Source organism: Lacerta agilis, chromosome 3 (genome assembly GCF_009819535.1).
Source record: "Lacerta agilis isolate rLacAgi1 chromosome 3, rLacAgi1.pri, whole genome shotgun sequence".
NCBI classification, from domain to species: domain Eukaryota; kingdom Metazoa; phylum Chordata; class Lepidosauria; order Squamata; family Lacertidae; genus Lacerta; species Lacerta agilis.
Window position 1 is genome coordinate 117,840,809 of NC_046314.1, and position 21,543 is coordinate 117,862,351.

The 21,543-nt window shown below is 58.0% G+C and overlaps 3 protein-coding genes across 5 annotated transcripts; 1 reads left to right on the plus strand and 2 right to left on the minus strand.

Annotated features, from left to right (window-relative positions):
- Positions 1 to 1,135: 1,135 nt before the first annotated feature.
- Positions 1,136 to 9,602, minus strand: EIF2B4 (eukaryotic translation initiation factor 2B subunit delta). Its single transcript, XM_033145297.1, has 12 exons — positions 9,548 to 9,602; positions 9,264 to 9,438; positions 8,952 to 9,164; positions 8,765 to 8,847; positions 7,655 to 7,746; positions 4,988 to 5,102; positions 3,996 to 4,072; positions 3,780 to 3,882; positions 3,342 to 3,469; positions 2,607 to 2,784; positions 2,276 to 2,456; positions 1,136 to 1,380 (listed from the first exon to the last, which is right to left on the minus strand). Exons 1-12 carry the CDS (start codon positions 9,590 to 9,592, stop codon positions 1,181 to 1,183), a joined length of 1,590 nt encoding a protein of 529 aa, XP_033001188.1. The 5' UTR covers positions 9,593 to 9,602; the 3' UTR covers positions 1,136 to 1,180.
- Positions 9,603 to 10,073: 471 nt separating this feature from the next.
- SNX17 (sorting nexin 17) lies at positions 10,074 to 14,604 on the plus strand. 3 transcript variants are annotated; one of them, XM_033145299.1, is made up of 15 exons: positions 10,074 to 10,230; positions 10,942 to 11,016; positions 11,203 to 11,320; positions 11,421 to 11,485; positions 11,573 to 11,683; positions 11,973 to 12,063; positions 12,199 to 12,286; positions 12,377 to 12,446; positions 12,521 to 12,643; positions 12,812 to 13,015; positions 13,181 to 13,303; positions 13,591 to 13,668; positions 13,813 to 13,887; positions 13,976 to 14,017; positions 14,147 to 14,604. In XM_033145299.1, the coding sequence occupies exons 1-15, from the start codon at positions 10,168 to 10,170 to the stop codon at positions 14,264 to 14,266; spliced, it is 1,446 nt and encodes a 481-aa protein (XP_033001190.1). In that variant the 5' UTR covers positions 10,074 to 10,167; the 3' UTR covers positions 14,267 to 14,604. The 3 variants fall into 3 exon arrangements, with proteins under 3 accessions (XP_033001190.1, XP_033001191.1, XP_033001192.1); XM_033145300.1 differs by having other exon boundaries at positions 12,551 to 12,643; XM_033145301.1 differs by lacking the exon at positions 13,976 to 14,017.
- A 745-nt stretch (positions 14,605 to 15,349) lies between these two features.
- ZNF513 (zinc finger protein 513) lies at positions 15,350 to 19,668 on the minus strand. Its single transcript, XM_033145303.1, has 4 exons — positions 19,606 to 19,668; positions 19,181 to 19,333; positions 18,332 to 18,919; positions 15,350 to 16,369 (listed from the first exon to the last, which is right to left on the minus strand). The coding sequence occupies exons 1-4, from the start codon at positions 19,643 to 19,645 to the stop codon at positions 15,714 to 15,716; spliced, it is 1,437 nt and encodes a 478-aa protein (XP_033001194.1). The 5' UTR covers positions 19,646 to 19,668; the 3' UTR covers positions 15,350 to 15,713.
- Between the last annotated feature and the right edge of the window lie 1,875 nt (positions 19,669 to 21,543).

Sequence of the window (21,543 nt, forward strand, 5' to 3'; positions counted from 1 at the left end):
GGTAAAACAATCCTAGTCAGAGTGTGTCCACTTTCCCAGCCCACTTTCCTGTCGGAGTAAAGCCCACTTTCCTAGATCGGAGTATGTCCAGTTCCCCAGATTCCCATGTTCCCCTTTGGAGTTTGGTCCAGGTTCTTTAGAGTTTGCAAATGAAAGATGGGTGCACCCCTATCAAAAGGAGACAAGTTCCCAGATTCACAATGGTGTTTATTTCCCTCCTGGACTCTTGACAGACCCCTTCAATTTGTGTTTAAGAAACTTTTAAGTGTTTGCGTTTAAAATTGGTTTGTGTTTAAAATTGGCCTCTCTTTTTTACTCCTACTGATGGAGAACCTGCAAAGGATTTTACAAGGGCTCTTGTGTACCCCATAAGGGAATAAGGGCAGATTTTTTCTTACAACAGATGTAAGGGCAGTTTTTTTCTTTCAACACAGGGAGACCACAGGCTTTCGGTGGTCTTCGTCTGAAACATGCCCCCCCCGTATAATCTGACACAAGCAGACAGGTGGGATCATGGGACTTCTGGACAAAAGTTTAGCAGGAAAAATAAGCCCAGAGAAAAGGGGACATTTGGATAGGCCCTTCATGTTTACACAATTTTTTTTTGTAAAGTACCCTGGGTTTGTTCCGAGAAGGTGGCCCAAAAAGTGGGCAAAGAAATAAATGAGCATCCTTGGGCCGCAGGTATCAACCAGGATCTGAACAGAATCAGGCTCTGCCATGATTTCCTGCTTGGCAGGGGGTTGGACTGGATGGCCCTTGTGGTCTCTTCCAACTCTATGATTCTATGATTGGCACTTCATTTAATGCTGTGAACTGCTCTGTGATCTTTGGATGAAGTACACTATAGAAATTAAGTAAGTAATAATACTTACATTAAAAGACTTCTAACCACCTTGGGGCCTATCGGGAAGGAAATGTGGAGATGCAGCGCAAGGCTGATGGGGCTGGATCTACAGAGCTGGCTTGTCCAACTGATGAGGAACAAAAGGGGGAACCAGAAAAGCCCCTTCACACATCCCAGCCCAGAGTTTGGGCTCCGTGTTGACCCCCCACTTTGAGATGCATCCATGGCAACAACCCCCTTTCGGGTAGGTCTTCCAGTGGTCAGGCACACACACAGCGGAGGCAGGGAGCAGGGCACACACAGGTTTATTGACCCCACCCCACCCCGTTGGCATTACTGCTCCACATTCTTGACCCGCAGCACGACTGGGACGGAGGTGCAAGGGATCATCCCCAAGTCCGTAATGACCAGGTCCACCAGCTCCAGGGGGGTCACGTCATAGACCAGGTTGAGGAGGCGCAGAGACTTGCTCTCCTGCCAGCCAGCCAGCGGGGTCCTCCCTGGCTTCCCACCAATCAGGTCGTCGGGGTCATCTGCGAGTGGCACAGCGGACAGCCAGGGTCAGCGGGAGGACGTCATTCCCCACCCCCAGGTTAGGGCTCCCCCTCCCTCCCAAGGCCAAGCTCTAGGGCAGCCCCAGTAATGGGGCTGGAGGGCAAGGGCCTGGGCTCCATGGCAGAGCATCTGCTTGGCATGCAGAAGGAGCTCACCATCTTCGAGGACAAGGCGGCTTCCTGAGCTCAGAGGCAAGAGATTAGGCAACAGTCCTGGGCAGTCTCAAGGAAGCAGCCCCGCTCCAGGTTAGAGGGGCTTCCCAGGGCCCTACAGGCCTCCCACACTCCGCTTGCTGCCCTGGCAGACAGTTGCCCCTGCTAACTGACGGAGGGAGTGCCTTGTACATACCCCCAGGACCCTCTCAACTTACAAGGGGCTGTGGGGAGGGGAACGGGTGTTGTCACAGCATTAGCAAAAAGTGCCAGCTGGGCATCTCCCTGCTGCTCCCTCTCCATTCCACCTTAAGTTGCAGACGTGTGAGATTGTTACATGTCACATGTCTGTTTGCATACCAGCGCAGATCACTGGGAACTTCTGTTGTGTATAGCTTTTGCTTTTGAGACTCTCTCTCTCGGAGGAGACAGAGAGCGACGGCATGTTTTGTTTGACCTGGTTTATGTGTAATAAATCCGTAGCTTGAATAGTATGTTTCCACAAGCCTATTCTGTTCGCCCCACTGGCTCTGCAAATATAGCGTGCTCAGGCTTTGAAGTCTGAGTCGCTGATTTATGTCGCACCAGAGATTGGGGGACCATCACAGCTGGAAGGGCATAACCCAGCTGGGGGCTAGCAGCTGGCTTCCCGACCCCCGAAGGATGCCAACAGTTAGCGGGTCCCCCGACCCCCCCCCACCCCAAGGGACCTGCAGCTTACCGAGCTCGTTGGAGACGAAGGAGTCGGTCTGGACTCTCTCGCAGAACTTGTAGGTCTCGCAGCAGACCAGGACCGGCACGTTGTGGGCCTTTGAAAGCAGCGCAATCTGCGAGGTGCCCATGCGTGACATCACGGAGCCGTTGGCCAACAGCGCATGCGCACCAAGAAGCACTTTGGACACCTGCCAGGGGATGAAGCGGAGCTGGAGATCTCGGCACTCTTCCATGCCCAGGGAGGGTGCCGGGGGGAAGCCGCCACCCAGACTCGGCCAGGGCAGAGGCACAAAGCCTTTGCAGAGTCAGTCTGCCAGCAGAAAGAGCCTCCTCCTCACCTCGGGCAAGACGTAGGAGACAGCGTTGATGAGGACGTAGCTGCAGCAGATGCCCCGCTTGACCAGTCGGCGCAGCGTCTCCTGCCCCTCCAGCCGCGGGCGGCTGTCCACCACCACCACGCGGAAGGCGCGGCACTGGGTGTGGGCGTCGCAGAGGATGCGCGTCACCAGGGAGGAGCTGCCAGGCAAACGTGGGCAAGGGGTGAGGAGGGGCCTCGCCTGCTCCTGCCGCCTCCCACCCTCTGCTGCTCTCACACAACCCATCTCACGCGCAGGGCTGTCTTAAGCATATGTGGCGCCGGGGTGCAAAGATCCGCCCAGAGGCCTACCCCCTCCCCAGGTTGCCCAGTCCCTGGCGTGCAGGAGAGCGGAGTCGGCTGACCGCCTCGGCGTCTTGCTGAGGCAGCCGCCCCCGAACTCGCGGTGCAGAGCCGCCCGCAGCAGAAGAGCCCGCTGCGGCACTCTGTCCGATGGGCGGGCTCTTCACCGGACTCTACTCTCGGGCCCTGGACTCTTGGTCTGACACCTGAGAGCCCGGCACCCCATACTTCTAGTGCCTATGGGTAAGATGGCCCTGCTCCTGGGGCACGGCTCAGCCCAGCCAGGAGTGGGAGCTGCAGGCCAGGCTCCAACAGGCCTCCCGGGAGCCAGCCCCCTCCAACACCTCGGCTCCCCAGCTGACAAGACCCTTGCCGCCCACAGCAGGGTGCCCACCCCACACTCTCAACTCCATACCATCCATAGATCAGGATGACGTCCCCGTCAATGATCTTCTCTAAGGCAAACTTGGAAATGGCTTTGGCCGCCAAGACAATCTTCTCCCGCTCGTACCTGTCAATGGCCTTTTGGAGGTCCCGCTTGGCCTGTCGTGAGAGGGGAGCCCGATCACACCCTGCTCTCTCACCCATCTCCGAGAGAGGAAGAGCCCCCTGCGTGGCCCCCGGGGGACACAGAGAAGCCCTCCCCCTCCCAAGCCACCGTCCACCAAGGCTGGCACAGCGACAGGGCTACCACCCCCAAGGATGAACCCAGAGAGGTCTGAGAGCTTGTGGTGGGCTCCGCTGCCATTCAAACCCGCCAGGGGGCATGGCAGAGAGACAGTGCCCCTCTTGCGCCTGCCACAGTCCCCATGGCAAGCCCAGGCCCCTGCACCAAAGGCGCTGCTGGACTCACCTCCTCCTCGCGCATGGAGGGGGGCAGCGCTGAGATCTCCTTCTTGAGGAATTTGATGGCGTTGCCCATGCTGGCAGAAAGGGGCCGGCACTGGTTCAGGAAGCTGCAGGAGGAAAGGAGCGCTCAGCCCAGCCTCATGGCCCCCCCATCTGTTCTCCAGGGCTGCCTGCCCCCTCCCTCTCTTTCCCCAAGGGGGGCCAGCCCCAGCCCCGTCACCTGATGTAGGGCTTCAGCTTGTTCACCAGGTCCCGCGAGAGCTCCTCGTTGGCTGGGGTGGTGTAGTCCCCGATCACCTGCCGGGACGACAAGAGAGGCAGTGGCCATGAGATGGCAAGGTCACCCAGCACCCGGATTCCGCCATGGACCAGCCAGACCGACCTCTGCAGGGGCACGGGAGACAGAGGCCACCCACAGACCTCTCCTAATCCCACCCGGCCCTTCCAAAGCCCCCAGGGCTAGTTGCCAACGCAGCTTCCATATGTTAATTCTGCCTTCTCTGTACGACTCTGATCTTGAGCACCAATATTAGGAAAACTGGAGGGGGGAGATACAAATTTAAAAATAATTTTTGTTGTTGTTGGAGGGAGTGGTGGATTATCAGTTTGTTCTGTTTGTTTTTTTGTATTTGTGTCTTTTTTTGCTGTGAACTGCCTTGAAGAGGCAGTATACAGAAGTCAAATGAAATTTAATATACATATATTAATAACAATAACAATAATGAGAAGGAAAACTCTAATCCTAAACCTCTGCTTGTGGGACATCTTTGGGGGAAGAAAAGGCTCAGGAGTAAAAAGGTGAAGGACCCCTGGACGGTGAAGTCCAGTCAAAGGTGACTATGGGGTTGTGTGGCTCATCTCGCTTTCCGGCCAAGGGAGTCGCGTTTGACTGCAGACAGCTTTCCGGGTCATGTGGCCAGCAAGACCAAACCGCTTCTGGCGCAACAGGACACTGTGATGGAAACCAGATTGCACAGAAATGCTGTTTACCTTCCTGCCACAGTGGTACCTATTTATCTGCTAGGTTGGCAGGAGGTGGGACAGAGCAAGGGGAGCTCAGGAATAAACCCTAGTGGGGTCTCCAAGATGGTTGGATGGCGCCCAGTACGATGCCAGCGCTGACTGGCAGCCAGGCAGGGTCTGGGTGTGAAGCTAGGCTGCCTTGGCTCAACCCCACCCAGAACCTTCCCTGCGGTGCCCGGCGGCACACACCTGTTTGAAGACCCTCAAGAGGGCAATGCAGCGGGCGTTGGAGCCATTGATGGTGCCCTGAGAGTACTGGAGGCCGAGGCGTACCACCGCCGGGTGGATGGCGGAGGCTGGGATGCTGCAGGGAGCACAAGAACACACAAACGCACCGCGAGTCATTTCACACAGGAAGGGACCGAACAGGTTTGCTTTTCACTCTTGCCCTCCCTTAGGAGGACTTTGGCGACCCAACTCCACGCCCCTCGTGACTCTGCACTCGCTCGGTGCTTTGAGCTCGGCCTGTGGGGTGCCGCACTTTCCTTTCTCCCCACACCTTGGCTTGCGAGGGCTTCCCATCTGAAGGCAGCCCTGTTCAGGGAAGTTTTTAATGTTTGAAGTTTTATTCTGTTTTTAAGGTTCTGTTGAAAACCGCCCAGAGTGGCTGGGGAAACCCAGCCAGATGGGCAGGGTAGAAATAAATTGATGATGGTGATGACGACGACGACGATTAAATCACCCACTAAAGAACAGGCCTTTTCTGTGGCAGGATGCTCTCCCCAGAGAGGCTCACCTGGCACCATCATTGCATCCTGTGAACCACCCTGAGATCCTATGATGTAGGATAGCGTATAGTACTGTATATTCTGGTGTATAAGACTACTTTTTAGTCCAGGAAAATATTCTCAAAAGTCGGGGGTCGTCTTATACACCGGGTGGAGAATCTGCGGTTGAGTATATCTCTCTCTCTATATTTTAACTGGAAAGGTTACAGGTCGTCTTATACGCCAGAAAATACGGTATATAAATCTTAACAACAATAACAACAACAACAACAACATCTTTAGGCGTGAAGTGAAAACATTTCACTTTACCCAGGCCTCTGGCCATTAATTAACTTACGCCTTGTTAAAGGCTGTTGTTTTTATTGTTTTTTGTTTTGCTGTGCATTCTGTTATTATTATTATTATTATTATTATGCTGCATATAAATCATGTTCTAAATGTTGCGCACCGCTCTGGGATCTTCGGATAGTGGTATATAAACTGAAGTAACAGCAATAATAAAGAAACTGGAGTAAAACATATGTGGTTTGCGTGCTCACTGCCAACTGGTACTTTTGCTGCTTCACAGATTCATTTTTAAAAAGCTGCACAAAACCTCAACACATTTTTGAAGGGGAAAGGTTGCGGGCTGTGAAGCAGCGTTGGTATTGCTGTACCCCCCCCCCTCCACTTTTTCAGATTCCACAAAAGTGAAAAGTTGAGGTGGTAAAATGAAATGCCTTCTTGGTAGTTCTCTCATTGCAAAAAGTGAAATTAGCGGGAACCAGACGTTGTGCCTGCCCAGTGGAATGCCCTCCTGGCAGAAGCCAAATAATTAAACAACTAGATAACTTTTTGTAGACTTCTTGAAGGCAGTCCTCTTATAGGAAGCTTTTAATGCTTGGTGGTGGTTTTTCTCCCCTTTATATTTTTGTTGGAAGCCACCCAGAGTGCAACCCAGTCAGATGGCTGTGGTACAAAGAATAATAAATTATTATTATTATTATTAGTACCCTCATTATTCATGGGGAGACTGGCTGGGTGCCCCATTGCTGAGGATCCTCAGGCAGGGGTGGCATCTGAGTGCAGGCAGCCTGATGGGGCAGATACATTTGAGACACTGTGCATTTATATGGGAATTCAATGACATCCTCTAGCCAATTAATTATATACCCTGGGAAATAAATAATATTAAGAAGTGCCAATGCAGTAGGAATGCCCCTCTGCTGTGCACCCCACAAGGTCCCCTCTGGGAGAGGCTCCTTCTTGCCCAACCCCCTGGGGTCAGCCCCACAGCGGCTGAAAGGGGCGAGGCTGAGCTGGATGGAGCAGCTCCCCAACTTCCTCCTCCCTTTTCAATCTAAAAACAGCCCCATCACAAACTCTGCAAAAGCCAGCGAGAAGCAGCATAAAATGAATGGGGCAGCCCCACAGCCCTGATGGGGAAACGGAGCCCTCCTAGGAAGGAGAAACACAAAGCTTTCGGGGTCGGAGCGTGACGGATGGGCGCCAGGAGGCCACCAGGGTGGATGTGATTTAAATCAAATTGATTTAAATCATTTAAATCATCCCCCCCGAAAGATTCATTCCTAGTGGTATCAACTAGGGGAAGGTTTCATTTTTGGAATAATAAGTTTTCAGAGTAGTTATATCAAAAATTATACTGATTTGGTTATACTATTAGAAATACATAGACAGATAATTATGAAATTATTGTGAGGTTTAGTAAGTTAACTGTTTATATTTGGACAATTTTTCCGCTGTACTTTATTGGAAGGAGAAAAATAATCACTTCCTTAATAACAATTTAAACTATTTACCTAAAACAGTAACATTATAACATATGCATCTGTTTGTTAACTGATGTGGTTAAACTTTTTTTTATTAAAAAACACACCTTAGACTGAGTTTTAGCACACATGAAAAACATGAAACAAATCCTTACTTCTGGATGAATAGCCTTTGGACTATAATGTAACTTATCTAGAAAAATATCTTTAGAAAGATTTTTCCTCCAAAAGCATTTTATTTTAAAAATCAGATTTAAATAAAAAAAATCAGATTTAAATAAAAAAACTGATTTAAATTTTTAAAAAATCCATTTTTTAAAAAACCATTGATTTTTATCCCCCCCCTGGAGGGCACCCACCTCATGTGCTGCGTCAGGAGCTTCTTGCGGCTGTACTGGTGGAGGTGGGAGAAGAGGCTTACTTTGGCCCCGTAATCCGGCCTCAGAGGCACCTGCAGCAAGGAAGAGGAAGAAGAAGAAAAGGGGGGCTGAGGGCAGGAGGTGGGACCCTCTGCACCCCCTGGAAGTGGCAGCAGTGCCCCGCCGCCCTTCGCCCAACATGCCCCGTGGGAAACTTTCTGCAATGGTTGCTGTCTCCCTTTCCTGTGCCCCATCGGTAGAACCAGTTGCCGAAGGGAAGGGGGAGATAGATTGCCCCCCCCATCCCAGCTCTCCCTTCCTTTCTCCCTTCCTGAGCCGTAACAGCCCCCCCCCCACCCTCAGCCAAGGGGCCCACAGCAGCCTGCCTTTGAATGTCCCACACATCTCAACATTTGTACTGTATTACTGTTTGCAGGAGGGTTGGGCGGGGGGAGGGCAGCAGAGGTTGTTTTTATTATGTCTTTTGTGTTTTTTATCTTGCATTTTTATGCAGCGAACTGCCCTGAGATCTAGGGTGAAGAGCAGCATAAAAATTTAATAAATAATAATAAATAATAGCTTCTTAATTTTCTTGTTTTAAAGGTTTGCTTACACAACAGCACTTTAAAACATACAAAAAGTTAAAACGCTAAAAGGTTAAAACTTACATTGCTTCCTAAGCATTCTAGACAAACTCAAATAGAATGTTACAGGTAAGTAGCCATGTTGGTCAGCTGTAGTCGAAACAATTTTTTCCCTTTCCAGTAGCACCTTAGAGACCAACTAAGTTTGTTATCGGTATGAGCTTTCGTGTGCATGCACACTTCTTCAGATACTGCAATGGAAGGAATTTTTTCCCCCGTTTCAAATAGAATGTTTGTAGCAGGCACCACATTGTAGCGCAAAAAGATTACAGTGAGGGCACCTGCTTGAGATCAAGAGGCAGGGAGTTCCAGAGGACAGGTGCTGCTGCCAGATACACGCCTGAAGTTCTTACAAATGCGCAAAACTTGTGGGATTAAGGGAACAAAAAGGGGCGGAAGGAAAGGGGGGTGGGAGGCTTTGGTGCCTCCTCCACTCAGCATCTTCTTCCCCTCCCCACCCGCCTACCTGCTGTCGCTCCAGCTTCTTGGCCAGCTTCTTCTGTGCCGCCACATCATCCACCTGCACGTGCTCCGGGAGCCGCTTCAGCCCTGCGGAGAAGGACGAGGCCGAGGAGGCGGTGAGGGGCTCGGCGGGGCCGGCCAGCGGCCGCTTTCCCCAGAGCGCCCTCCCCGTCGGGGCGGCGCCGCCTTACCTGGCTGGGTCTCGCCGGGCGGCGGGCGCGCCTTGGGGATCGCCGGGGCGGCGGCGGCGGCGGGGGCAGCCTGGCCCGGTTCGCCCTTGCGCGCCTGCTTGAGCGCCCGCTCCGCCTCCTGCTTGGCCCGCCGCTCCGCGCGCAGCTCCGCCTTGCTCTTGCCCGGCATGATGCCCGCCTTGTCGGCCGCCGACGGCGTGGAAGGCTCCGCTCCTGCGGGAAAGAGGAGGGGGAGACGGCGGCGGGTCAGCGGACAGCAGCTGGGGAAGAGCCGGGGGATCCAGCCCACCGCCCGCCCTCCGGTGCGCGGACCTGGTGCTAGAGGCGGCGGGGCGGGCTCTGCGACGGGGACCCCCGCCTCCGCCTGCTGCTGCCCCCCCGCCTCGTCCTTCCCGGCGTCGCGGCGCTGCTGCTTCTTTTTCTTCTGCAGCTTCTTCTCCCGGCGTTGCTGCAGCTTCTCCTCGGCGCTCGGAAACCCCGACGGCGCCTGCAGAGGACGCAAGAGCAGAGCCCCGCCAAGGCGTCAGAGGCGGGCAGCCGGCCCCGACGGCGCCCTCACCCCCCCCCCCGGAACCCGGCCTCGGCGGCGCCCCTACCTGTCCGGGCCGCTCGCCGGCCTCGCCGCTGCTGCGCTCCGCCATCGCAGGCTCCCCTCCCCTCCTTGACGGCACCGGATGCTGCAGCGCCCCCTGCGGGCCGGACCAGAAGCGGCGGCGGCGGAGGGGGAGGAGCGAGGCCCGACGCCCCGCCCCCTCCGTGCGGCTCGCCTCCCCCGGTGGCGGCGGGGCTGAGATGCCCCCCTTTCCGCGGCTGCTTAGGCAGCGTCACGTAGCGGGGATGCCGTCGCGGGCGGAGCCTCCTCCTCCCGAGACGGAACCCCGGGGCTACTCGCAGTCGGCGGCAAGCCCTGACGGGTGCGGCTTCCTCCTTCCCGCGGAGGGCTGGGAGGCGCCGTCCAGCTCCTGCCCTTTGCCAACGGGGTTTCGGGGCGGCTCGTCTTGCTCGCGCCCCTCGTGGCCGCCGCTCGGTCTCTAGCGGGCCCTCCCCCTGCTGAGCGGGGGAGGAGCAGCCGCGGAAGGACGCCCCTCCCCCTCCCGAGCCCCGCCCCGACGGGGGCCTGCCTCTCCTTGCGCAAGATGGCGGCGGCTGTCGGGGCGGCGGGGCTGGGCCCGCGCCTGGGCCGGAGGTAGCGGAGGGCGAGGCGAAGCGAGCGGCCATGCACTTCTCCATCCCCGAGACCGAGAGCCGCGCCGCGGACGGCGCCAACGCCGCCTACGTGGTGCGTGCCCGCACTGGGGAGGGAAACGCCGACGCCCCCCGGAGGGGACACCCCGCTCTTCTCGTCCCCCCAGCCGCTCGCGGGAGCCTCCACCGGCCTGCAAAAGGCCGCGGGTGGGTGGGGTGTCCGGGTGTCCGCTTGGGCCCCGACGGGGCGGCCTCCGCTGCCGGGCTGGCCGGTCGCCCTCCCCCGGGAAGTAGCGGGACAAGGGCTCCGCGGGCTCGGGATCCGTCTGCCCCCCCCCAAAAAAACCCCCAGCCAGGCCAGAGGGCCTTAGTGTGGGGCGCAGCGCAGCGCTTGGTGCCTCCCGTCCTGCGCCACTTACTGGGGCAGAGTCACGCCAGTGCCGCCCGCCTCCCCCCCCCGTCCATTTCCAAGCGGGACCCCCTTCGGTGGAGGAGGAGGGCCCTGGGGGGCGTGCCAGCTGCGCCAAGCGGGCACCGGGTCTGCATCTCTGCCACCGACTGGTCCCTTGGCTTGGGCACCATGTCCTCCCCTTCTGCTCCTGCTGGGGGGGGGCACGGACATTCCTACTCCAGTCCCTGGAAGCCTGACAGAGGAGAAGAAGGTGGGGGGGAGCGGGTTCAGGGCCCCCCTGCCGTGCTTGCTGCCCCTTCAGTCGCTCCGGCCCATCCCCCCCACCCTGGGGACTGTACTTGGGGTGAGGCCCGCTTGGCCCCTGACCTGCCCCCCCCTTCTCTCACCTGGCAGGCCTACAACATCCATGTCAACGGGGTCTTGCACTGCCAGGTGCGCTACAGCCAGCTGCTGGGCCTGCATGAACAGGTAGGGGGGTGCATTGTGGGGGGTGGGGCTGGATGACCCCTGGGGCTCCCTTCCAACGGATTGCATGCACAGGCCGATGAGTGTTGGCTGGGAGATTTCCCCCAGTGTTTGGGCCATGGGGGGTGGGGGTCTGGCCCCTTTGCTCCGGAGTCAGGCTGGGGGCAGAAACGCTCTCCCTCCTTGCAGCTCAGGAAGGAGTATGGGGCCAACGTGGTCCCCGCCTTCCCCCCGAAGAAGATCTTCACCCTCACCCCGGTGGAGGTGGAGCAGCGGCGGGAGCAGCTAGAGAAATACATGCAGGCGGGTGAGTCCCTGGGAAGGAGGGCTGGAGGGTCCTGGGGGGGGGAGCCTAGCAAGGAACCCCCCTGGGCTGATGGCTCCCCTTCTCTCCTCGTGCCCCGCAGTGCGCCAGGACCCCTTGCTGGGAGGCAGCGAGATCTTCAACAGCTTCCTGCGCAAGGCTCAGCAGGTGAGGCAGGGCAGGGGAGGCGGGGGAGGGGCCCGGTGGGTGAAGAAGGGCCAGGCGCTGACCCTCTTTGTGCCCCCCCCCTCCCAGGAGACCCAGCAGATCCCCACGGAGGAGGTGCAGCTGGAGGTGCTTCTGTCCAACGGACAGACGGTCAAGGTCAACCTCCTCACCTCGGACCAGACGGAGGACGTCCTGGAGGTGAGTCCTTTGGGGGGGGGAGTGCGATCAACATGTCCAGAAAGGAAGGGGGGGTGACGGGGTTTATTAGCAAAAGCAAGAGGAAGTGAACGGTGGCGTTTAGCAAGATGTACCAAAGTTAAAACATTGAAGCAGGTTGGAATTTAATGTCTTGAATGTGTTTTCTGCCTTCCTTAACGTAAGATGGCAGGTCTTTTTCCCCAGAGCAGGGAGGGAGGGAGGCAGGGAGGGAAAGAGGGAGGAAGCAGCTGCTTTTGGTGACCCCCCCCTTGCTCCCCATTGTCCACAGGCCGTGGCCTCCAAGCTGGACCTGCCGGAGGACCTGATAGGCTACTTCCACCTCTTCTTGGTGCGAGAAGCCAAGGACGGGGCCTTTTCCTGTGAGTGTCCCCTCCCCTGACCTGCCCCGCTGCTTGGCAGGATCGGGGAGGGAAAGGAGGGGGGTTCTGGGGGTGGCGGGTAGGAGGGGCGGCGCTCTGGGTGCTGGTGCTGCAGCTCTGTGTTGTTTTTCCCAGTCATCCGGAAGCTGCAGGAGTTTGAGCTGCCCTACGTGTCGGTCACCAGCCTCCGCAACCCCGAGTACAAGATCCTTTTGCGCAAGAGGTGAGGGGGCTGCCGCTGCCACAGGGGGGACCCCAAACCCCCAGCCAGCGCAATCCCTCTAATGGCACCTGCTCCCTCTTCTCCTTGTAGCTACTGGGACTCTGCCTACGACGATGACGTGATGGAGCAGCGAGTGGGGCTGAACCTGCTCTACGCTCAGGTGAGCACTGGGACCCTGGCTGGGCTAGGGGGTTGGACTAGATGACCCTTGGCGCCCCCTCCAACTCTCTACAGCCCCAAGATTCCTCTCCTGTCCCCTTCCAGACAGTGGCCGACATTGAGAGGGGCTGGATCCTGGCAAACAAAGAGCAGCATCGCCAGCTGAAGTCCCTGCAGGAGAAAGTCTCCAAGAAGGAGGTTGGTTGAGACCCTGCGTTGGTCGGGGGCTGCCGGCCGCCAGCTCCTCTGCTTGGGGGGGGGGGGGCTCCAACGCTGCCTACGATTCCTGTGTTTTGGAGGGTTGGACTGGAGGACCTTTTAGTACTCCCTCCAACACTGAGATTCTCCTCTTTTCCCACGCCGCAGTTCATCCGCCTGGCGCAGACGCTCAAGTATTACGGCTATCTCAAGTTTGACCCTTGCGTAACGGACTTCCCCGAGAAGGGCTGCCACGTCATTGTGGGCGCCGGGAACAGCGAGCTGAACTTCCAGGTCAAGCTGCCCAACGACCAGGTCAAGGAGGGCAGCTTCAAAGTGACCCGCATGCGCTGCTGGAGGGTCACGTCCTCGGTGAGTGATGATGAGCAGATCCCCTTTCCATTGCACCTAGTCCTGTCTGGCCAATCGAGCAGGGGGCTGCCTCTCGGCCCTCTTTCTCCCCAGGCAATTTGTGGGTGTCTCGTCGCCCCCGCAAGCGCAAAGGCTTCACACACACACGCCCCTGCTCCTTTCCAGGTCCCCGTGCACAACGGGACGTCCGGCCCAGCAGGCAGCAAGTCGGAGGTGAAGCTGGAGTTGGCTTTTGAGTACCTGATGAGCAAGGAGCGCCTGCAGTGGGTCACCATCACCAGCCCCCAGGTAGGCAGCGAGGCAGGAGGGCTTGGCCCTGGGGGGCGGCCCCGTCCACCCACACTGGGACCCCCTTGCCCTGCCCCATACCCGCTTCCGAGCTCAAGAGCATGCCTGCCCAATAACGCACTCCAAACACTTCTTGAGAAATGCAAACCAGATTTTATTCTAGTCTGACTCACAGCCCCAAAATTGTGGCGCAAGAGGCTGGATTTCCTGCCTGAGGTCAGCAAAACCGGGGCAGCGTGGCACATGGGACTAACATCACAAGGTGTCTCTGTTCCCCCCCCCCTCAGGCGATAATGCTGAGCATCTGCTTGCAGTCGATGGTGGACGAGCTGATGGTGAAGAAGTCTGGGGGCAGCATCCGCAAGGTGAGGTTCTGGGCCCCCAGCAGACCTGGGGGGCAGGGCGGGGGAGGCAACTGGTTGTTCCAATCGAAGTGGGGTGGAAACAGAGCCACCCTGTTTTTGAGGGGCACAAGACAAACCCACTTTGGTCATTCCCCCCCCCACCAGATGTTTCGCCGGCGAGCCAATGGCACCCTGCAGCGCTCCGACAGCCAGCAAGCCGTGAAGTCCCCCCCTCTCCTGGTAAGAAGCCCCTAACCCCACCAGACCCCTGGCCCAGCTTGCCTGTGGGGCGCTTGGTCTCCTCTGACATGTCTGCCTGTCCCAGCAGGATTCGCCCGATGCCAGCCGGGACTCCCTCACGAAGGTTGCGGTGAGTAGTGCCTCCCTTTGCCCCTCTCCGCGATCCCTGACTTGTGGAAGGGGACCCCAGGGGTCATCTAGCCCCAGCACCAAGGGGCTGCCTGTTCTCACTCTCCCCCTTTGTCCTTCCCCCCCCCAGAGCAAGCTCAGCTCGGTCAGCCTGAGGGCCATCAGCCATTCCAGCTCCGCCACTGACATCGGGGCACACGATTTCCATGGCAACTACGCCTTCGAGGGCATCGGTGACGAGGACCTGTAGGCAGCCTCCCCCCCCCCCGCCTTCGTGTGGAATGTACAACCTCCCGGGTTGACCTCGATGTGCCTCGACCCCAGCCGGCTCCACGCCCCCCACCTCGCCTCCCTCCGGGCCCCGGGACAGGCAGTGGGTGGGGCTGCCAGCTGGCGGCTTCAGCTCCATACATGCCAAATTAGGGTAGAGTGGACATTTTGCACAGCGATCCGACGCAGCTCTGGCGCTGGCCAATAGACTTCTGTGTAACTGCTAGGCTTGTAATCTCCTCCTTTAATCTCCCTGCTGTTTACAGATGAACACGAACAAATGTTTGTGGCAATGATTAAATAGATCATGATTGGGAAGTCCTGTCTGCGTCTCCTCCTGCTTTATGCAACACAAAGGAATACAGAGAGAGGAAGAAACAGCTCGCACAACTCTCTGCAGTTCTCTAGAACTTGGGCATTGATATTCCACCAAGTGTCTGTTTCTTTCAATAACAGCCTTTCCTTAAAATATGCAATACCAAAATCATGTTCAAGTGCAATACAGGATGTCCCAAAACCAAAGTCCCTCCCAATGTTGCTCCTTTCAATAAAGAGAAAATAACAGATACAAGTATATTTGTTTCTAAAGGATAATCCGCATCCCTGGGAGTGTTGTAGCATTCTTCTCCATCGCTCCAACTGCAGTGGCAGCTGGGGCATTTGGTGGAATATAAATGCCCAGTCTTTGCAAAGTTCTATATACCGCATTTTTCCATCTATAAGACACCCCCATGTATAAGATGCCCCCTATTTTGGGGACTCCGATTTAAGAAAATGGGGGAGATGGCCTCTGTGTATAAGACGCCCCCACATTTTTGACATTCTTTTAAAGTGAAAAAACCCTAGTCTTATACATGGAAAAATACTGTAATTGCAGAGTGTTGTGTGAGCTGCGTTTCTCCTGCTTTACAGAGAAAGGGTTACTGCCCCTTCTGTGCTATTTACCGGGGAGTTGGGGAGGACTCCTCAAACCAGCTACTTCCTGTGGGGGAGGGGGAAGCCACCTCCCAGCAATGCCAGTTGCCGCATGAGTTTCAGTTCTGCTGCTCTCCCCCAGCCAAAATAAAGCAAGATAAGAAAACAGTTTAATGCATTAATACACGATATAAATTACACAGACTCAAGCAGCAACCACAGTTAAAAGGGGCTGGGGAGGAGGCACAGAGAGGACAGAAAAGCACCAAGAACCGCCCTCAGTCGGAGTTTTTTTTTGGGGGGGGGAGTGTTCTGCTACCCCACAGATACAATCTTGTCCAGGTGACGAGTGCTTCGCTGCCTGCACGAACTGCACTCCCCCCCCAGTCGGGGGGGGGGCTTGTTTGGCGAATGGAAGAGGCCCCCTCTTCCTCCTCCTGCAGTCTGAGACTATTCCTATGCAGAGGCACCCGGAGAGGAGGCGGGGGCTGGCGGTCTCCCCCCGCTGGCCCTCAAGGCAGGCTGCTGTCCAGGCTGGGCCCCCCCTCCTCCTCGGGCAGGCCCTGGCCGTGCACCTTCTGGTGGCGCTTGTAGTTGTCCCAGTGGCCGGTGGTGTAGGGGCAGATGCGGCACTGAAAGGGCTTCTCGCCCGTGTGCCTGAGCATGTGGCGCTTGAGGTTCATGCTCTGGTTGCAGGAGTAGGAGCAGAGGCGACAGCGGAAGGGCTTGTCCCCCGAGTGGATGCGGCCGTGGCGCTTGAGGTTGGCCAGGTTGCCGCAGGCGTAGGGGCACAGCGGGCACTTGTAGGGCTTCTCTCCCGTGTGCACCCGCTGGTGGCGCTTGAGGTTGTCGAGGTGTGCCGAGGCGTAGGGACAGAGGGCGCAGGCAAAGGGCTTCTCCCCGCTGTGCGTCTTCATGTGCCGCGCCAGGTGGTTGGGGTAGGTGGTGACGAAGGAGCACAGCTGGCACGAGAAGCCCTTGGGCGACGACGGCTCAGCCCCCAGCACCGTCAGGCTGCAGCGCCCGCACACCGGCTCGCCCAGGCCCTCGTCCGCCTCCAGGACAAGTCCGCACGCCCGGCACGTGAAGGGGAAGAGCAGCTCCGGGAGGACGGCCGCAGAGTCTTCGGGCCTCAGGAACGGGGAGCCCGGGGCCAAGAGTGGAGGCTCTGCGGAGGAGAAAGAGCAGTGAGTGGGGCAAAGGGGGCTGCGCAAGGGAACCCCTGCGGCCCAGGACATGTGACCCACATTCTGCGTTCCCGCACGCAGCGTCCACCTAAGAGCCCCCCTTTCCTCTTATCTGCTCCAGAGCTTGTTCCCACACTGCTGGACTCTGCCGACCCCGTAGAGGTTAGGCTGAAGATCCCTTCCAATGAGGAGGCCACCATCTTGGGAAGCAGAAAAAGGGATTTGTTGGTGTATTTAGCTAAGGAGGGATCTGAGGAGAGTGTTCCCCACCACCTTGCTAGGAATGGCTTAAAATCAGTCGCAAGGGACTTCCGGGGTCCCCTGGTCCAATCCCTTTTGTAGGAATTGCTGCTGCTAAGGAATCGCTGATGGACGGCCAAGCAACCTCTGGTGAAAGACCTGCAAGCACGGAAGAGTCCTGCACCGTATGTGGGAGCCCCTTCCGCTCTCAAACAGCCCTCACCTCCAGAAAGTTCTTCCTAATGTTGTAGGAATCTCCTCCCTTGTCATTTGAAGCCAAGGCTTCAGATTCTGCCCCCTGGAGCAGCAGAAAATAAGCTGGCTCCATCTTCCAAGGGGCAGCATTTCCAGGCTTCTCATGGTCATCTGTCAGGAATGCTTTAGTTGAGATTCCTGCACTAGATGACCCTCAGCTCCCCCTTCCAACTCTACATTGCTAGGATTCATAAAAACATAAGAAAAGCCTGCTGGATCAGGCCAACGGGCCTCCTGTACTCGCAGTGGCCAAGAGTCTTCTCCCTTCCTGGGGTCAAACTCTGGCTCTCTTCTCCAGGCTACACAGACCCAATCCCACAACCATTCCTCGTAAGGATGGATTTCCAGACTCCTTTCTCATCCTGGTCTCCCTTCCAGCTTGTCAATATCCATTCGTTACTAAGCTAAACAGCTCTTACTTTCTGAAAGTTATTCCCAACATTCAGTCAGAATCTCCTTTCTTTGATTCAAAGGACAAGGAAGGAGATACCCACTAGACATTAGGAAGAGCTTCCTGACAGCTGTCTACCAGCTCCATCTGGTATGCAGACTGAGACCCACCCTGCCCGCAAACTGTCTTGCCAGAGTGGTGCACGCTCTGTTATCTTCTGCTTGGACTACTGCAATGCACTCTAGGTACGGCTACCTATGACTCGGAAACTACAACTAATCCAGAATGCGGCAGCAAGACTGGTGACTGGGAGTGGCCACCGGGACCATATAACACCAGTCCTAAAGTATCTACATTGGCTCCTGGTACGTTTCCAAGCACAATTCAAAGTGTTGGTGCGGACCTTTGAAGCCCTAAACGGCCTCGGCCCAGTATACCTGAAGGAGCGTCTCCACCCCCATCATTCAGCCCAGACTCCAAGGGCCTTCTGGCGGTTCCCTCATTGTGAGAAGCCAAGTTACAGGGAACCAGGCAAAGGGCCTTCTTGGTAGTGGTGCCCACCCTGTGGAACGCCCTCCCCATAGCTGTCAACTTTCCCCTTTTTTAAAAAGGAAATTCCCTTATTCCAAATAGGATTCCTGCAAGAAAAAGGAAAAGTTGACAGCTATGGCCCTCCCATCAGATGTCAAAGAAATAAACAACTATTTGACTTTTAGAAGACATCTGAAGGCAGCCCTGTTTAGAGAAGTTTTTAATGTTTGATGTTTTATCGTGTTTTTAATATTCTGTTGGGAGCCGCCCAGAGTGGCTGGGGAAACCCAGTCAGCGGGCAGGATATAAACAATAACATCATCATCATCATCATCAACCTTATTATAATTATTTATTACTAACAGTGAAGAGCTGTTCAGCAGTGGAACCTGCTCATTAATAAGGGTGTGTGGACTCTCCTTCACTGGAGGTTGCTAAGCAGCTGTTGAATGGCTACCTGTCAGGAAGTCTTTCTGCTTTGCAAGGGGTTGGACCCCCACCCCCACCCCTGGCATGCCCCACATACCTGTCTCCTGCTCCGCAGCCGCTGGCCCCTCTATCTCCGCCTCCGACTCCCCCTGTGCCATGGGGCTGTGGCGCCGCAGGGGGTTGCCCCGGGCGCATCGGCAGGTGCAGGAGCCGCAGCGCAGCGGGCGCTCCTGGCCGTGGACCCGCTGGTGCCTCTTGAGGTTGCCCAGGCTGCTGCAGGCGAAAGGGCAGGTGGGGCAGCGGTAGGGCTTCTCTCCCGTGTGGGTGCGCAGGTGGCGCGTCAGGTTCACCAGCTGGGCCGAGGCGTAAGGGCAGTGCGGGCAGCGGTAGGGCTTCTCCCCATTGTGGGTCTTCATGTGGCGCTTGAGGTGGCTGGAGTAGTGTGAGGCAAAGGGGCACAGCTGGCAGGAGAAGACCACCCGTCCCTTGGTGGAACCCTCCTCCTCCTCCTCCTCCAGCTCTTCCTCCTCTGGCGGGCAGCAGGCGGCAGAGGCGGGGGCGGGCAGGCCGCAGTGCTGGCAAGCCTGGCCGGGCCCCTCGCCGTTGTCCTGGGCCTGGCACAGCGGCGGGAACTCCTCATCGCTCAGCACGTAGGACGAGAGTCCGGGTGTCCCCCCGAGGGAGTCTGTGGCAGACAAGGAGGGGGCATCAGGGGGGCAGCGGGGGGCATCCTCACCTCGGCCTGTCCCTTTCCTGCTGGCACAACAGGGGGTTACCACAGTGGCAGGCGGGGGGAGCGATCCCTAACCCTTTTCTGGCAGCCCTGGGGGAGCCCTTCCTCGGCCTGCAGTCCCCCCTGCCCACCCGCCCCTGTGCCCCCCAGGGGGGCAGATTCCACGCTGCGCTCCGCCCCCTCCCGGCTGCCTCGACCCGCTTCCCGCCGTACCTTCCGAGTCCTTCTCGAAGGCGAGACTGGCGCCGCCGCTCTCCTCCTCGTCGTCCTCGTCCTCCAGCTCCAGCTCGTGCTCCGACAGGAAGGCGCCCGGCGGAGCCAGGCCCTCCTCGCCCGGAGGATCGACCGCCGCGCCCGCCGCGTCCACTGCGAGAAACCGAGACGGGGAGGGACGCAGGGGCGCCCCGGTCAGACACGGGCGCGGCGGTCCCGGGGAGCCCCGCCCCCCCGCCCGGACCCGGAAAAGGATCCCCCCCGCCGCCGCCGCCGCCGCCGCCGCCTGGTCCAAGCGGCGAGTCCTCATCGGCGGAGGAGGAAGAGGCTCCCTTTCCCCGCCCCCCCCCCGCCCCGGAGGGACCACACGGGGCCCCCGCCTCCCGACGCGGCCCGCCCCCCCCCCGATCCCGGCCCGCGCTGACCTTTGACGGGCTGCGGGTGGCGCTGCTTCCGGCGGGGCATCTTGCCCGGCCGAGGCGGCGGCGGCGGCGGGGCTCGCGGGGCGGCGACGGGCGGCTCCAGCCCTGGGCGCCTCCCGCTCGCCGGGCCGCTCGGCGCCGCTGCTTCGGGGCCGCCCCGCCTCTTCCTCCGCGACGCCCCGTCTCTCGCCGCCGCCGCCGCCGCTCCCGCTCCGCCTCCTCCCGCCCATCCGCGGGGCGGGCGGCCAGAGAAGCGCGCGCTTCCGGTTCCGCTCCCGGCAACGCGGCATGACGGGAAGCGGAGTCCCTGACCTCGCGAGAGCCAGGCCGGAAGCGGCGAGAGCTCAGCCTCCGCGCCGAGGGTAGAGGCGTCTTGGGGCGCCGGCTTCCGGGCTCGCTTCTGGCGAGGCCCGGGCCGGACTCGGAGGTCGCGCCGGGTGCCGCCTTGACAGCTGCTCGTCCTGCTCCTCCTCCTCGCCCGCCTCTTGCCGCGACGCAGGCCGGGCGGAGGAGGACGTCGGGAGATGCGGGGCTGCCCGACGGGGTGAAACTCGCCGAGTCACCTGGCGAGAGTCCAGCCTCGTCGCCTGCTCTGCCTCGGAGAGAGAGAGAACCACGTCGAGGGAAGGCGGAAGAGAAAGGGGGATAGATCTGGGGCGTGTGGGATCAGCAATGTGTCAGTTTCCATTTGCCCGAGGGGATCGACTGTCTGGCGCCTGGTCCTCGCCAACAGGGGGAAGTTCTGGGAACCTTGGCAGGAAGCAGCCACTGAAAGGCGCCCTCCTTCCCCCCGTTTCTCTGCCAGCTGAACATGAGGCGTCCTCCTCTTTAAGAACTCTTCCCTCCCCGTCCCTTTCCCCTTGCGTTTCACAGCTTGTAGCTCTACGAGCAAGGACCTCCTGGGGTTTAATTCATTATAGGTCAGCCGCTCTGCTAGTCTTTTGGGGCTGGCAGGTCATTTAAAGTTCAAAACCACGCGGGGCAACCCCAGCTTCCCCGAAGAACAAGCCCCAGTTGGACGGCAGCTCCACGAGAGCATCTCGCCAGAGCATCTGCCAAGGAGAGACCGAAGCGGAGGAGCCACGCTCCGATCCAGGGAGCCCTATCCATGCTCTTATCACTCTACCCTCTTCTATCTCTATGGATGCTCCTCCACCCGCGCACGCGCAGGAATCCGGAAGCGAGGGAGGCGGAGCTAAAGCCACAATGGATCCGCCCATCGGCTACGTCATCGCGTGGGGCAGGGGGGTCCTGTGGGACCCGTGTTGAGGGTGGGGGGCCAAAAAGAAGGCGGGGTTCCTGCTGTCCCCTTAATAAAGTGGGAAAAGGGGGTCTGCGGGGGGGGGCTTTGCATGCCCCCCCCGTCGCAATCCGCCTCCTCCTACACAGTCCCGCCCCCTTTTGGCCCCTTTGATGCCGAGAGCACAGAGTTAAAGAGTAGAGTCGCCCATATCAGTCTCGGTTGAAGGACTTTCCGGGTCTTCTCTCCCAGGGCAGAAGGGAGAACTCTCCAGAGAGAGAAATGGAGACATGTGCGGTTTCAGCGGAGCTGCGAGAGTCTCCATCCTGAAACAATGAGAGCTGTGAAGACAACTCTCTCTGCTCTTTCTAGCCCAGGTCTGCTTTCGTGAGGGTACGGGAGAATCACGGTCAGTACTCTGGCCCTGCAGAACTGGCCATCTTACGCTGGTGTAACATCAGCAGAGAAATATAATTTGCACTTCAAGCCAAAACATATTTATTCAGAAGTAAGCCCGTTCAGATCAGGGGGACTTGCTCCCTAGTAAGTGTGCATAAGATTGCAGTCCTTACATGGGATCCTGCACGCTCCCAGCACAACAGTGGAATGTAAGCCCAGCAACTCAGCACCAGAAAGCAGCCCACAGTTTGAAACCCCTTTGGAGCCCCCTCACATATGCCAGTGAGAAAGCATCGCGCTTT

Coding starts and splice junctions, on each gene's coding strand:
- SNX17 (XM_033145299.1), top strand. CDS start 10,168: ATGCACTTCTCCATCCCCGAGACCGAGAGCCGCGCCGCGGACGGCGCC. Junction 11,321..11,420: donor AGAGAAATACATGCAGGCGG/GTGAGTCCCTGG, acceptor CGTGCCCCGCAG/TGCGCCAGGACCCCTTGCTG. Junction 13,304..13,590: donor TCACCATCACCAGCCCCCAG/GTAGGCAGCGAG, acceptor CCCCCCCCTCAG/GCGATAATGCTGAGCATCTG.
- EIF2B4 (XM_033145297.1), bottom strand. CDS start 9,592: ATGGCGGAGCGCAGCAGCGGCGAGGCCGGCGAGCGGCCCGGACAG. Junction 7,747..8,764: donor AGAAGCTGGAGCGACAGCAG/GTAGGCGGGTGG, acceptor TCCTTGCTGCAG/GTGCCTCTGAGGCCGGATTA. Junction 3,883..3,995: donor AAGCTGAAGCCCTACATCAG/GTGACGGGGCTG, acceptor TTCCTCCTGCAG/CTTCCTGAACCAGTGCCGGC.
- ZNF513 (XM_033145303.1), bottom strand. CDS start 19,645: ATGCCCCGCCGGAAGCAGCGCCACCCGCAGCCCGTCAAAG. Junction 19,334..19,605: donor CCACCCGCAGCCCGTCAAAG/GTCAGCGCGGGC, acceptor GGTTTCTCGCAG/TGGACGCGGCGGGCGCGGCG. Junction 16,370..18,331: donor GGCTGCGGAGCAGGAGACAG/GTATGTGGGGCA, acceptor TCTCCTCCGCAG/AGCCTCCACTCTTGGCCCCG.